This window comes from Manis javanica, chromosome 12 (genome assembly GCF_040802235.1).
Source record: "Manis javanica isolate MJ-LG chromosome 12, MJ_LKY, whole genome shotgun sequence".
In the NCBI taxonomy this organism is placed as follows: domain Eukaryota; kingdom Metazoa; phylum Chordata; class Mammalia; order Pholidota; family Manidae; genus Manis; species Manis javanica.
In genome coordinates, this window is record NC_133167.1 from 33806013 (window position 1) to 33818631 (window position 12619).

At 34.1% G+C, this 12619-nt stretch overlaps 1 protein-coding gene across 3 annotated transcripts in view; it reads left to right on the forward strand.

Annotated features, from left to right (window-relative positions):
- Positions 1–12619, forward strand: part of NAB1 (NGFI-A binding protein 1) — a 45620-nt gene that overhangs the window by 8946 nt on the left and 24055 nt on the right. For all 3 annotated transcript variants that reach the window (XM_017673799.3, XM_017673798.3, XM_037009132.2), the window contains exon 2: positions 1275–2112. In XM_017673799.3, coding sequence (XP_017529288.1) covers positions 1294–2112 — 819 coding nt within the window. In that variant the 5' untranslated portion in view covers positions 1275–1293. The remainder of the gene's footprint in view (positions 1–1274; positions 2113–12619) is intronic.

The window sequence follows — 12619 nt, forward strand, 5'->3', positions numbered from 1 at the left end:
GGAATCCCATCATCCTTATTTTTCTGTATCCCCAATGCCTGTTGCAGCTCTAATTCTCATAACATAATCCCATAGTCATCTATTACTCTTCTTTTCTTGGAACCATAGAAAGTGTCAAAAATTGGTAACTGTTCCCTTTCCTTCATCACTTACACCTAAGTGATCACCAAATCCTGGTCGTTTACTTGTTTGAATTTTTTCTGCCTCTTTTTTTCTCAGTTCCTAAATGTATCACATTCTGTATTCTTACCTCCAATTCATACTCAAATCTATCTTCCTCTGTCTACCAGACTAATCTTGCTGACTTTTCTTTATGAAATGGAAATTACTATACCTGTTTCACAGGGCTGTTGTGAGGGTTACAGATCTTCCTTATGATGTGTTATATCCTGATAAACCCATTATAAATTTGAAAGTAGCATAAGTCAAAAATGGGTTTAATACACCCAACTTACCAAACATTATAGCTTACCCTAACCTACCTGAAATGTGCTCAGAACACTTAAATTAGCCCACAGTTGGGCAAAGTCATCTAATACAAAGTCTATTTTATAATAAATTGTTGAAATCTCATGTAATTTATCGAATATGGTACTGAGAGTGAAAAACAGAATTCTCCTATGGGTGCAGATTGGTTATGAATCTATCAGTTGTTTACCCTTGTGATCATGTGGCTTACTGGGAACTGTGGCTCCCTGTGGCTGCCCAGCATCATGAGAGTATTGTACTGCATATTGCTAGTCCAGGAAAAGATGAAGCACAGTTTCTACTGAATGCATATTGCTTTCACACCCTTGCAAAGTTGAACCATGTAAGTTGGAGACTGTCTGTAGACATATATACTGTTCATCATATTGTCTGATACAAAATAAGCATTTGGCAAATGAAAGCATACTTCTTGCCTCCTGAATTTAATTACATTTCACCTTTGTGTCCACACCAGGAAGTAGCAAAGTAGTCAGAAATATGGAATATAGAGCCCTGTGTCCCTTGGTTTGAGTTGCTAGACTCCTGCTTAACTAGTTATGAGATCACAGGCAAATTACTTACATTCTTTGTGCCTTTATATTTTTCTCTTTAAGAGGGGAACAATCATATCTACCATTAGGATTGATAGGAAAGTAAAATGTGGTAACAAAAATGCTTCCTTAATAGTCAGTTGCTAGGTAAATGTTCCTTGTTTTTGTTCTTCCCCTACTGCGTTCTTAAATCATGTACGTCTAACCAATAGGCTCAAATTTGATGAGTATTTATTTCCTCTCTTTTTTCTGCAGGTTGAGCCCATCCACAGTAATGGCTGCTGCCTTACCCAGGACCTTGGGAGAGTTGCAGCTGTATAGAATATTACAAAAGGCCAATCTGCTTTCTTATTTTGATGCCTTTATCCAACAAGGTGGTGATGATGTACAGCAACTCTGTGAAGCTGGAGAAGAGGAATTCTTGGAAATCATGGCACTTGTGGGCATGGCTAGCAAGCCCCTTCATGTTAGAAGGCTACAGAAGGCTTTGAGAGACTGGGTTACGAACCCTGGCCTTTTCAATCAGCCTCTGACTTCCCTGCCTGTCAGTAGTATACCCATCTATAAATTACCAGAGGGATCACCAACGTGGCTGGGAATATCCTGCAGCAGTTATGAAAGGAATAGCAATGCCCGGGAACCTCATTTAAAAATCCCCAAGTGCGCTGCCACCACCTGTGTGCAGAGCTTAGGACAGGGCAAGTCAGATGTGGTAGGGAGCTTAGCACTGCAGAGTATTGGTGAATCCAGACTCTGGCAAGGCCACCATGCCACTGAGAGTGAGCACAGCCTCTCCCCGGCAGACCTGGGCTCCCCAGCGTCCCCAAAGGAAAGCAGTGAGGCGCTGGATGCTGCAGCCGCACTCTCTGTAGCTGAGTGTGTGGAGCGAATGGCCCCCACACTGCCAAAAAGTGACTTGAATGAAGTGAAAGAGCTGCTAAAAACCAACAAGAAGTTGGCCAAAATGATTGGTCACATCTTTGAAATGAGTGATGATGATCCACATAAAGAGGAGGAAATTCGAAAATATAGTGCAATATATGGCAGATTTGACTCAAAGAGAAAGGATGGGAAACACCTCACTCTTCATGAGGTAAAAACCCACATTTTTCTCTGTATGTATGTGGCCTGTTGTGTTTCTTAGAGATAAGTTAATAGTTTGCAATGAAGGAGCTACACTCCGGGAAAGTAAGGTCAAAAATACTTAGGTGTTAGAAAAATATAGCTCTTCTGTGAAAATAGACCATATTTATTGTGTTAGGGTATTTTTGTGTTAATCTCAAACATGTTGAGCTTTGGAACTACAGTTTAGGGTGACTTTTAGAATAGTATCAAAATATAAGCAGTGAAAACATGAAGTCTTTGCTTTTAGAAGGCAATTTGCTTTTTTAAGTAAGAAATAAAGTAGGATTTTAAGTATTATTTAAAAAACACTTTTGTAGGCTTTTTTAGAAAAAAAGGTTTATAAAAAATAACCAGACCGTAATTCTCAGCTAGCATGGAAGACCCAAATTATAATAGATGAATATTAGAAGAATTATTGTGTCTTTGAATATTGTTTTGGTTTGACATTCAGCCCTAAAAATTCTTATCTTTGTAGAAATAATTCTTAAGTAGAGGAATGCATATTTGTTTCTTTCTTTGCATTTACGCCCTTTCTCCTCTTCTCCATCTGCTCAGCATCTCCTATTTAAGATTTAGCTCAAGCATAAGCTTAAGTCCTCTGTGATAATGTTTTCCCCCAATTGGAATGACCTTTCTTTTTCATTTCCATCTGTACATTGTGGTCACACTAGCTTCAACACTTTATTGCACTTACTTGTATGCTGGTCTGCCCTTACAATATACTTTGGGTTTCTTCAAAGCAGAGATAATGTCTCATTAATTTTTACATCTACAGAGTCTAATGTACCCCGGTAAATACTTAGAAAATAAATGCATTAATTTTCAAAAATTAAAAAAGCTATTTCATAGGTAAATATTTTTATGGTCATTTATCCTTTAGAAGAAAGTCCTCTAAGAAAATGTTCAGTTGAATGCAGTATTTCATGTTAGAAACATCAGAACTTACCCCCATGTACTTGTATTTTAACATGAAAAAGAGTACTTACTAATTGTAAAGATAGTTAATCATTGCAAAAGGATATAAAGTAATTGAATATGTAACTTTCATATATTTTTATTTATATGTACAAGTATGGATCATATTTTGCACACTGTTCTCCAAATTCCTCTTTTTTCTAAATAGTACTCTCATAGTACCATATACTATTAGAATCTTTACAAGTGAGTACACACAGTCCTACCTTATTATTTATGGGTTGCATTGTATTCTGTAGTATGAGTATTTTGAATTATTTATCTTAACTATTCACTTTCTGATGTCTTTTAGGTTGTTTTCCATTTTTTCGATATTGTATATGGTGGTATGTGAACATTATACACATAAATCTACATTTGTACATTTGTACATGTTTTTCTTAGAACATTTTCCAACATGTAAAATAATCAGATCAGGTCAAAGGGTACATAGATTTCATGTTTTAGTGGGTGCTGCTAAATTGCCTGCTAAAAAACTGCAACAATTTCTGCATTCACTGTCACTATATGCATGTCTCCCTTTCTCCACACTCTTGCTAATACTGTTTATCATTCTTTTTAATCTTTGCCAGTATAAAGGTGAACAGTTTTAACTGCTCAGATTTACTTTCCTTAATGAGCATGAGTATCTTTTCAGATATTTAACAGACTTTCAAGTTTGTGTTCATATCCTCTGTGGGGGTTGTCTTAGCCTTAAAAAAATTGATTGATAAGAACTTTTTATATTTTAAGTATATCTAACCTTTTGTTGTATATTGTAAACATTTTCCCAGGTTATCATTTGTCCTTTGACCTTTCACACTGTTTTGCTGTGTGGAAGTTTTATTTTATGTAGTATTATCTATTGCTCTTGTCCTGTATGATTCAGTAGTCTAAGTCTCTATTCATTCAAAAGTATAGTTACTTTATAAAGTTACTGTAGCTAAATAATACATTTTGGTATCTGGAAAAGCATGCTACCTCTTCAATTGTCTTATTTTTCAGTGTCTGTTTTTTTATGGAATATTATGCATTTTTCCTTCCAAATGAAATTTCTAATGCATTTGCAAATTTCCCAGAAGTTTCTGTGGGTATTTTGATTAGAAATGCCTTAAACATACAGATTACTTTGGAGAAAATTGACATATTTACAATAATGAAAACTCTTATACAGTAATATAGTATATGTATTTACTTATTTAGAGCTTTTATATTCTTCAGTAATTTTATAGTTATTTATATAGGTTTTGCTTATTTCTTGTTAGAGTATATACTTTGTATTATATATATTTATATTAAATGTCTGTGTTTTACATATTTAAGTTTATTTTGTTTATATAGGATCTATAAAAGGGATGTAATTGTAAATGAAAAATTTTCCCACATTTTAAAAGTCACTATCACTGGCTGATTTTTGTATATTAATCTTGTTTTCAGCAACTTTATTTTCTTATTATTACATAAATGATTTTGTATAAAAATGGATGCTAGAGCTTAAGATCAGAGAATTGGTTAGCAAAATTCCTTAATCATAGTGAATCTGTGATTTGACCTATTTGGGCATATTCTTTAGCAACTGTTATGTATTATTGTTGCCGTATAGTAACTAACAAGAATTTGTATGTAGATCTAGAAAAATACACTTAGCATTATAATATAGATCACTTTTAACTTTCATTTCCTATTGACAGTTTTAGTTCTATGCTTTATTTTTCATATATGTTTTATAACATAGTAGATGAAACAGAGTAAAAAAACACCCCTATTTTTATCAAAGTAAAAGTATGTTAAAGAGAGGACTTTAATAAACTTAGTCAACCTCACTTTTTTGTTTTAAATCCTAACTAACCTACTTAAAAAGAATCCAAAACAAATAGTTCACACTTGGCTTTTGCTAAGGAGTTCTTTGCTGCTTTCAATAAGTAGGTACAGATGATATATAAGTAGTGAGACCATTGTGGATTTCCCAAAATAAGGGAACACTCAGAATGAATGCTGGTAGGCTGAGATGAGGGGGTGGGGACTTTGGAAAAATGTGGCTTGTGTTTTTTGAAATTTAACTTAGACCATTTGTTACTTATAACTCAGTTGTATGTGATCCAATAACATAGTTTAGAAGGGTATGAATCAGGATGCTTTCTTCAAACTAGTACCATCCAACAGCCTGATGGATATTATGAAATCATGAGGGAATTAAAAGAAAGAAGGTACTATACAGTGTACCTTTTAGACATTATGATGATTTCACACTTTTTCTCTTGACTATTTAAAATGAAAGATATTTAAGTTTTTCTAAATTCCTAAGATTAAAGTCTGCTATTAGTTTGTCTTCAGTTTTCAAATAAGTAAATGTATGACTTACTCTTAATTCACTGATGGTAGTCTTTCTCAAGAGTTTTCCTCATATAAACTCTGTGGACACTGTTCTCTGTCTTTCAAGACATAGAGCTGTATATAGGTCACCAGTGGGTAAAAATCAGGAAGTTGTCTACACCTGAAAAAAATGCTTCAGGTTTTATAAGTACACAACATTCCTTCTGGTATGCATTTTTATACTTGCTTCCAAATCCACTGTACATCATATGGTAAAGATTTATGGAATGAATCTTTGTTATATAAACACTTTTTTTTTTAAGCCAAAGAATCAGTGATGGCTTAGGACCTGGCTAGGTATGGCCTCGTTTTTAGGAGTCAGACCATAATGATAGTGCGAGGGGCTAAGTCCTAGAGTCACATTAGTTGTTGGTGTGGTGTAGATGCTAAGGGACAAACAGAAGCAGAGCTAGAAAGAAGTCCAGGCAGGCAGAATGTTCCATCTAATAATCCAATGGTGTGTTAGTAGACCATGTGGTAAACTAGGCAAGCAGCATGTGTCAGGTTGTAAATCAATGAATAGACAAGGAGAGATAAACTAAAGTTGAGAGTGGAGAATGTAGGAACTTGTAAAATTCAGAAATACAAGCAGGTAGACAACTTGGTATTATAGAATATTTGTCAGCAGATAGCAACTTCCAGTGAAAGAGCTCTGGGACTCAAATATAGGAAGGGGAAGTGGGGAATGTAAAGTCAATGGGAAAGTTGTAGACCCAGTGGAAATTCTACATGAACTGGAGTGCTAAGCAGGTTACCAAGATAAGGACATAGGCCCATAGAATAAATGATGATGCCAAGTTTAGGTCCGTTTCCACTGTTGTGTTGAGAACTCAAAGCTGAGTATTTCAGAGAAGTCCAAAAATCTTAGTTTTCAGAGAGGAAGAATGCTAAATTTGGGAACCTCATAGACCTGAACCATTATAAGTAAGTTATGATGCTTTTATTCTGAGCTCTTAGCTTAGAATAGGTAGATTTCAGCATTTAATACTTGAAATGTTAGGCATTTCCTTCTGATAATTTTTGAAAGTGGATTATAGGGCTATTAGGGTAGTCTGTTTTTTCTTGAGTCACTTTGGTAAATCACATTTTGGTAAGACACATAAGAATATGTCCATTTCATCTAAATTTCAAACTTACTGGTATAAAGTTGTTTAGTTTTTAAGACCTAATACTGTGTACATTTATCTCTTATTTTCCCTGAACAATCTTGCCAGAGGTTTGTCAACTTCATTAATCTTTTAAGAGATAGGTTAGTGCCAGTGGGTCAGATCTTGCCTGCCTCCTGATTTTGCAGATTTATTTTGACTGGGACACAGCCTGCCTATTTATGTATTGTCTGTGGGTGCTTTTGAGCAAGATGTCAGTGTTGAGTAGTTGTAACATAGACTATTTAGCTTGTAAAGCTTAAAATATTTACTATCTGACTTTTTATAGAAAAAGCTTTCCAACACTTGGTCTTTATGAAAAAGCAACTTTTGATGTAGTTGATATTCTTACTTGTGGTGTGTACATGTGTGTTTATTTCTACTTTCTTACAATTATTTTATTATTCTTTCCTAACTATAAGTTGGGTGCTTAGTTCATTAATGTTTAGCTATTCTTCTTTCTAATGTAAGCAGTTAAAGCTATAAATTCCCACTATGTGTTGCATTAGCATTATTCCCAAAAGTTTGATGTGAGGTTATTTTAATTATTTTTCAGTTCTGATTATTTCTCTTTTTATTTATGGTCTCTGACCCATGAGTTATTTAGAAGTGTTTTTTTTTTTTTTTCCATTTCAAAATATAAGGGTTTTGTCTTAATTTTTCTAGTGATTTCTAACTGAATTACATTGTGGTCAGGAAACTTGGTTTACATGAGAACTTTAAAATTTGTTGAAATTTCAGTTGTGGTCCAGTGTGTGGTCAGTTTTTTATGTGCTTCTGTAGTTGGTAGTGTTCTGTATGTGTCTGTTTTAACAAGCTTATCACCTGTTCTTTAAACCTTACTATTCTTAATTGTTTGCTCTGTCAGATTTGAGTGTTAAAATTAACTACTTTAATTGTATAGTTGTCTATTTCTTTGCATTATGCCATAGCCTCATTAACTTTAATAATACTTTTTGCTTTGAAAACCTATTTTGTTTGATATTAATATAAATAACATGTGTTTTCTTCTTGTTAGTAATTCTTGTATCTTTTTCCCATCCTTTTATTTTCAGTATTTTTGAATCTGTGTTTTAGATACATGTCTTGTAAATACCAATATTTGGATTTTTAAAAGCCCAGTCTTACATTCTTGTCTTCTAATTGGAACATTGGTCCATTTACATTTATTATAATGGCTAATATTTTGAATTTATTTACATTTTAATTTTCTTTCTTCCCTTCCTTCTCTTTATATTCAGATTTACCATCTGGAATTAGTTTCCTTTTGCCTGAAGTACGTCATATGCAGTTTTCTTAATGAAGGCCTCTTGATGGTAAACTCTGTTCTAACCCCTCTCTGCTTAAGCTGGAAAATATCTTTTTTTCCCCTTATTCTTAATTGCTATTTTTCCTGAGTGTCAAATTTTATGTTGTCAGTTGTTTTCCCTTAGTAATTGAAGGTATCATTTCCTTGACTTTTTGACTTTTGTTGTGTTTTAGAAGTCACTGGTTATCTAGTGTCTGCTTTTGAAATCTTCTGCTTGCTTCTGCCCAGTTTCTTCTCTCCTGTTTTCTAAATATTTCTTGGTCTTTTTTACTGCATTACTACTCTTCAGTCATATTTTCAACTCCATTTATTTCTCCAAATGAACTCTTTGAGGGTTTCATTCTGTCTTTCTGCCAGTGTTTACTCTTGATGTCTTTTTCCTTTGTATGTTTATGATTTCTGTGTGTGAACTCATATATTTCTTGGAACTGTGGGAACATTTTGAGGCCTAGGAAAAAAATGGATGCTCCTAGAGGTTATGTGCTTTTGCTTCTACCATGCACCTGTACTCTACACAATACAACTCTGGGACCCTGTGGAAATAAACTCTTCATCCTACTTAGTGTGAATTAGGGTTGAAAATTCATGTGAGGGCTGATTTTGAGTTATGAAGCCTCAAGAGAGTCTCTTCTGTTCTCTCCTACTCAATAACAAGGTTCAGGACAGGTAATTTTCATTGCATTCTGCTGGGGGTCCAGGTGTATTTCTAATTTGGCTTTACATTCAGCATGTAGAGTTCTTCCAGATAACAGCTTTATGGAAGAATAGACTTATCACCTTTGATGGATCCTGGGCTTTCCCTCTTCCTGCTTTAGACTCACCAGCCCTGCAAGGCTGTGAAGACCGAAGTTCAGGTTCATTTAGTTTACTAGCAACTGTCCTCAACTTAGTCCTTTTGAGATACTGTCTTCATTCATTTTAGCATGAATAGTCCTTATTCTCTTCCTGGTTTATTGATGCATTTGAGATAATATTTCCCTCTTTATTTAATCCAGCCTTTTCAGTCATTATCTGTGAAAGGGGCCAGTTATGGCACCAGAACCCTTCCTGTGCTGGGAATGAAAGTCTTGATTGCCTTGAGCCTCCTTTTCACACAGCATTCACACAGTGTTTTTATGCTAACAAAGCTTAATAGAAAGCCACAGTCATTTGATTGTTAAATATTATAATAAAAAATTAAAGTTTTTAAATTTATTAAGGTATCATTGATAGACAATATTATGCTCAGACCAACACTGTGGTTACTATATTCCCCCATTATCAAGTCCCCACCATATATCCCATTACAGTCACTGTCCATCAGCATAGTAAGATGCTGTAGAGTCACTACTTATCTTCTCTGTGCTATACTGTGTGCCCCCCTATATTATGTGTGCTAATCATAGTACCCCTTAATCCTCTTATCCCTCCCTTCCCACTCCCCTCCCCAGTCCCTTTCCCTTTGGTAACTGTTAGTCCATTCTTGGGTTCTGTGAGTCTGCTGCTGTTTTGTTCCTTCAGTGTTTGCTTTGTTCTTATACTCCACATATGAGTGAAATCATTTGGTACTTGTCTTTCTCCACCTGGCTTATTTCACTGAGCATAATACCCTTTTGCTCCATCCATGTTGTTGCAAATAGTAGGATTTGTTTTCTTATGGCTGAATAATATTCCATTGTGAATATGTACCACATCTTCTTTTACTGATGGACACTTAGGTTGCTTCCATTTCGTGGCTATTGTAAATAGTGCTGCGATAAACATAGGCGTGATAAGTTTTTTTTTGAATTTGGGATCCTGTATTCTTAGGGTAAATTCCTAGGAGTGGATTTCCTGGGTCAAATGGTATTTCTATTTTTAGTTTTTTGAGGAACCTCCATATTGCTTTCCACAATGGTTGAACTAATTTACATTCTCACCAGCAGTGTAGGAGGGTTCCCCTTTCTCCACATCCTCCTCACCAACATTTGTTGTTGTTTGTCTTTTGGATGTTGGTGATCCTTATTGGTGTGAGGTGATATTGTGGTTTTAATTTGCATTTCTCTTATGATTAGCGATGTGGAACATCTTTTCATGTGCCTGTTGGCCATCTAAATTTCTTCTTTGGAGAAGTGTTTGTTCAGATCCTCTGCCCATTTTTTAATCAGATTATTTGCTTTTTGGTTGTTGAGGTGCGTGAGCTTTCTGTATTTTGGATGTCAACCCTTTATTGGATATGTCATTTATGAATGTATTCTCCCATACTGTAGGATGCCTTTTTGTTCTACTGATGGTATCCTTTGATGTACAGAAGCTTTTTCGTTTGATATAGTCCCACTTGTTCATTTTTACTTTTGTTTCCCTTGCCCGAGGAGATATGTTCATGAAAAAGTTGCTCATGTTTATATTCAAGAGAGTTTTGTCTGTGTTTTCTATGAGTGTTATTGTTTCATGACTTACATTCAGGTCTTTGATACATTTCAAGTTTACTTTTGTGTATGGAGTTAGAGAGTAAGAGTTTCATTGTCTTACATGTAGTTGTCCAGTTTATAATTAATGTTTTTAATTATAAAAGTCTAATTGTAAATGATGGAAAGCTGACTTTAAGAAATCTTTCACATTAAGATGTGAGTGGAATTTTGGTATTTTTAGCCTTAAAAAGAGGAAGTGGAGGATGTAAGTAAACCAGTCAGAAAGAATATCTTATTTTATGCTTTTAACAAGATTAGTAACTTAGAATTTTTAAAAAGCTACTAGCATGGTGCTGCAGTGACTGACTACTTTTTGGAGTATTTGTATCATTTTCATTTTTAAATATGTCATAATAGTTGATTTAATTATTAGCAACTGAGAGCAGAAATATAGAAAATACAGAAATACATTTTTGAGGGGGAAGCTTGATGAATCTACTTCTTGTTATACCTTGAGGTGAACTATAGTCATTTCTTTATCCTTAGTTTCTACCAGAAAGCTCCCTGAGGAGGCCTGGAGAGTTCAGTTTGCTTTTTTAGTCTGTTAAGTCTGAATTGAATAACAAAAGACTGTGTTTCTATTGCTGGTAGGATGCTGGAAGGAATACCAGAACAATGTTACCAGTTTATATTGAAAAGTTATTTTCTGTGGTTGTGCATAAGCTGGTACTTCAGAAATGTTGTCAATGAAAATATCTTACAATCAGAAGTTCTCCATACTAATTTAGATTTATCAGTACAAAAAAGAAACAGCTACATAAAAAGCAACTTGAGAAGGGTCTTCAAGGTCATTGTAGCTACTGCTAAGCTGAAATTGAATTTATTTAGGAAATTATTTAGGAAGAAAGAAAATTTAAAGTACATTTCACTTTCAGCTCCAATATGTTGTGTCTTTCAGAAGCACTTAGGGAAGAGACTGATCTGTTGATGATTGTTTAGGAGGAGGGGAGAAGGCTGAAAATAAATTTTCCTAGAATGCTTTGATATTCTGATATGGATTTAAAATAGGAAGCCTGGACTTATTAATAACCTTGTTGGTAGTAGCCAAATTATTTGAGAATAAATGAGTGTAAATTACATTTGGAAATCTAGAGAAGAGTATGTTAGATATCTAATCTATATCACACCATATATCATATACGATAACACATTCTAGATGGATTAAGTACTTAAGTGGGAAAAATAAAACTCTTAGTCTAAATTATGGGAGAACATTTATGTATTGGTAGGGTGAGAAGGGAGTTTCTATTTGTGGCACCAATGATAAAAGCTATAAGGCTAATGACAAACTATGAAAAAGAAACCCCAGTACATGTGATGAAAATTTAGTGATTTTAATACATAAAGAATTCCTAAAGACCCTAAGAAACAAAATAGTGCAGAAGAAGAAACAGGCAACTGCCATGAGCAAGCAGATTTTAGTATAAGTCAAAAATATAAGAAAAAGTTTCAGTTTTATAGTCAAAGAAATGCAAACTATATCCAAATGTCATTGCAAATGTGTCAAGTTGGTAAAGCTTTTAAAAGTTAATAACCAGTGTTGGTCCAAATCCTGGGAAATGGACTCTTCATATAATTGTCGGTAGCATTATGATTTGGAGCAACTTTTCGGTAGAGTAATAAGGTGAAATATATAAGTCTCTTAACATTTAATATATCCTGTGACCTAGCAAGTCTATTTGTAGGAATTATTGCAAGGAAATAATTGAATATATGTGCAAAGATGCACATTTTTAAGAATGTTCTTTGTAGCTTTCTTTGTAGTACATGAAAAACTTGGGGTAGTTTAAAGTCCAGAGTGAGGATGATTAAGTAATGTATTGCTCTCCTACAGTGGAATATTTTATGTCTAGGTAGTAAAAATTATATTGTAAAGAATATTTAAATTCAGTGGTCACTCAACAGATAGATAGTTAATGAGCATCCAACCCATTTCAGATATGGATGTAAACAAGCCAAGTCTCTGCCTTAATTCATGATAAAAGTAAAAAAACAGCATACATAAGTGCAAAAAAGGAGATTACAAATCTGTATTACCATACTTATTTATATATTTACATATACATAGAAAAATATTGGAATAACACACATTAAAATATTAAGTGCTTCTGGATGGAAGAATTGCATGTTGCCTTTATTTTCTTCTTTTGCTTCTCTGTATTTTCAAAAATTTTGAATAACAAAAATTATTGTGAGTAAAGTGGGATGCTTGGGTAGGAAGAAAGAGTAAATAAATGCCTGATTTCTTATGGAAGGAAGACAAGG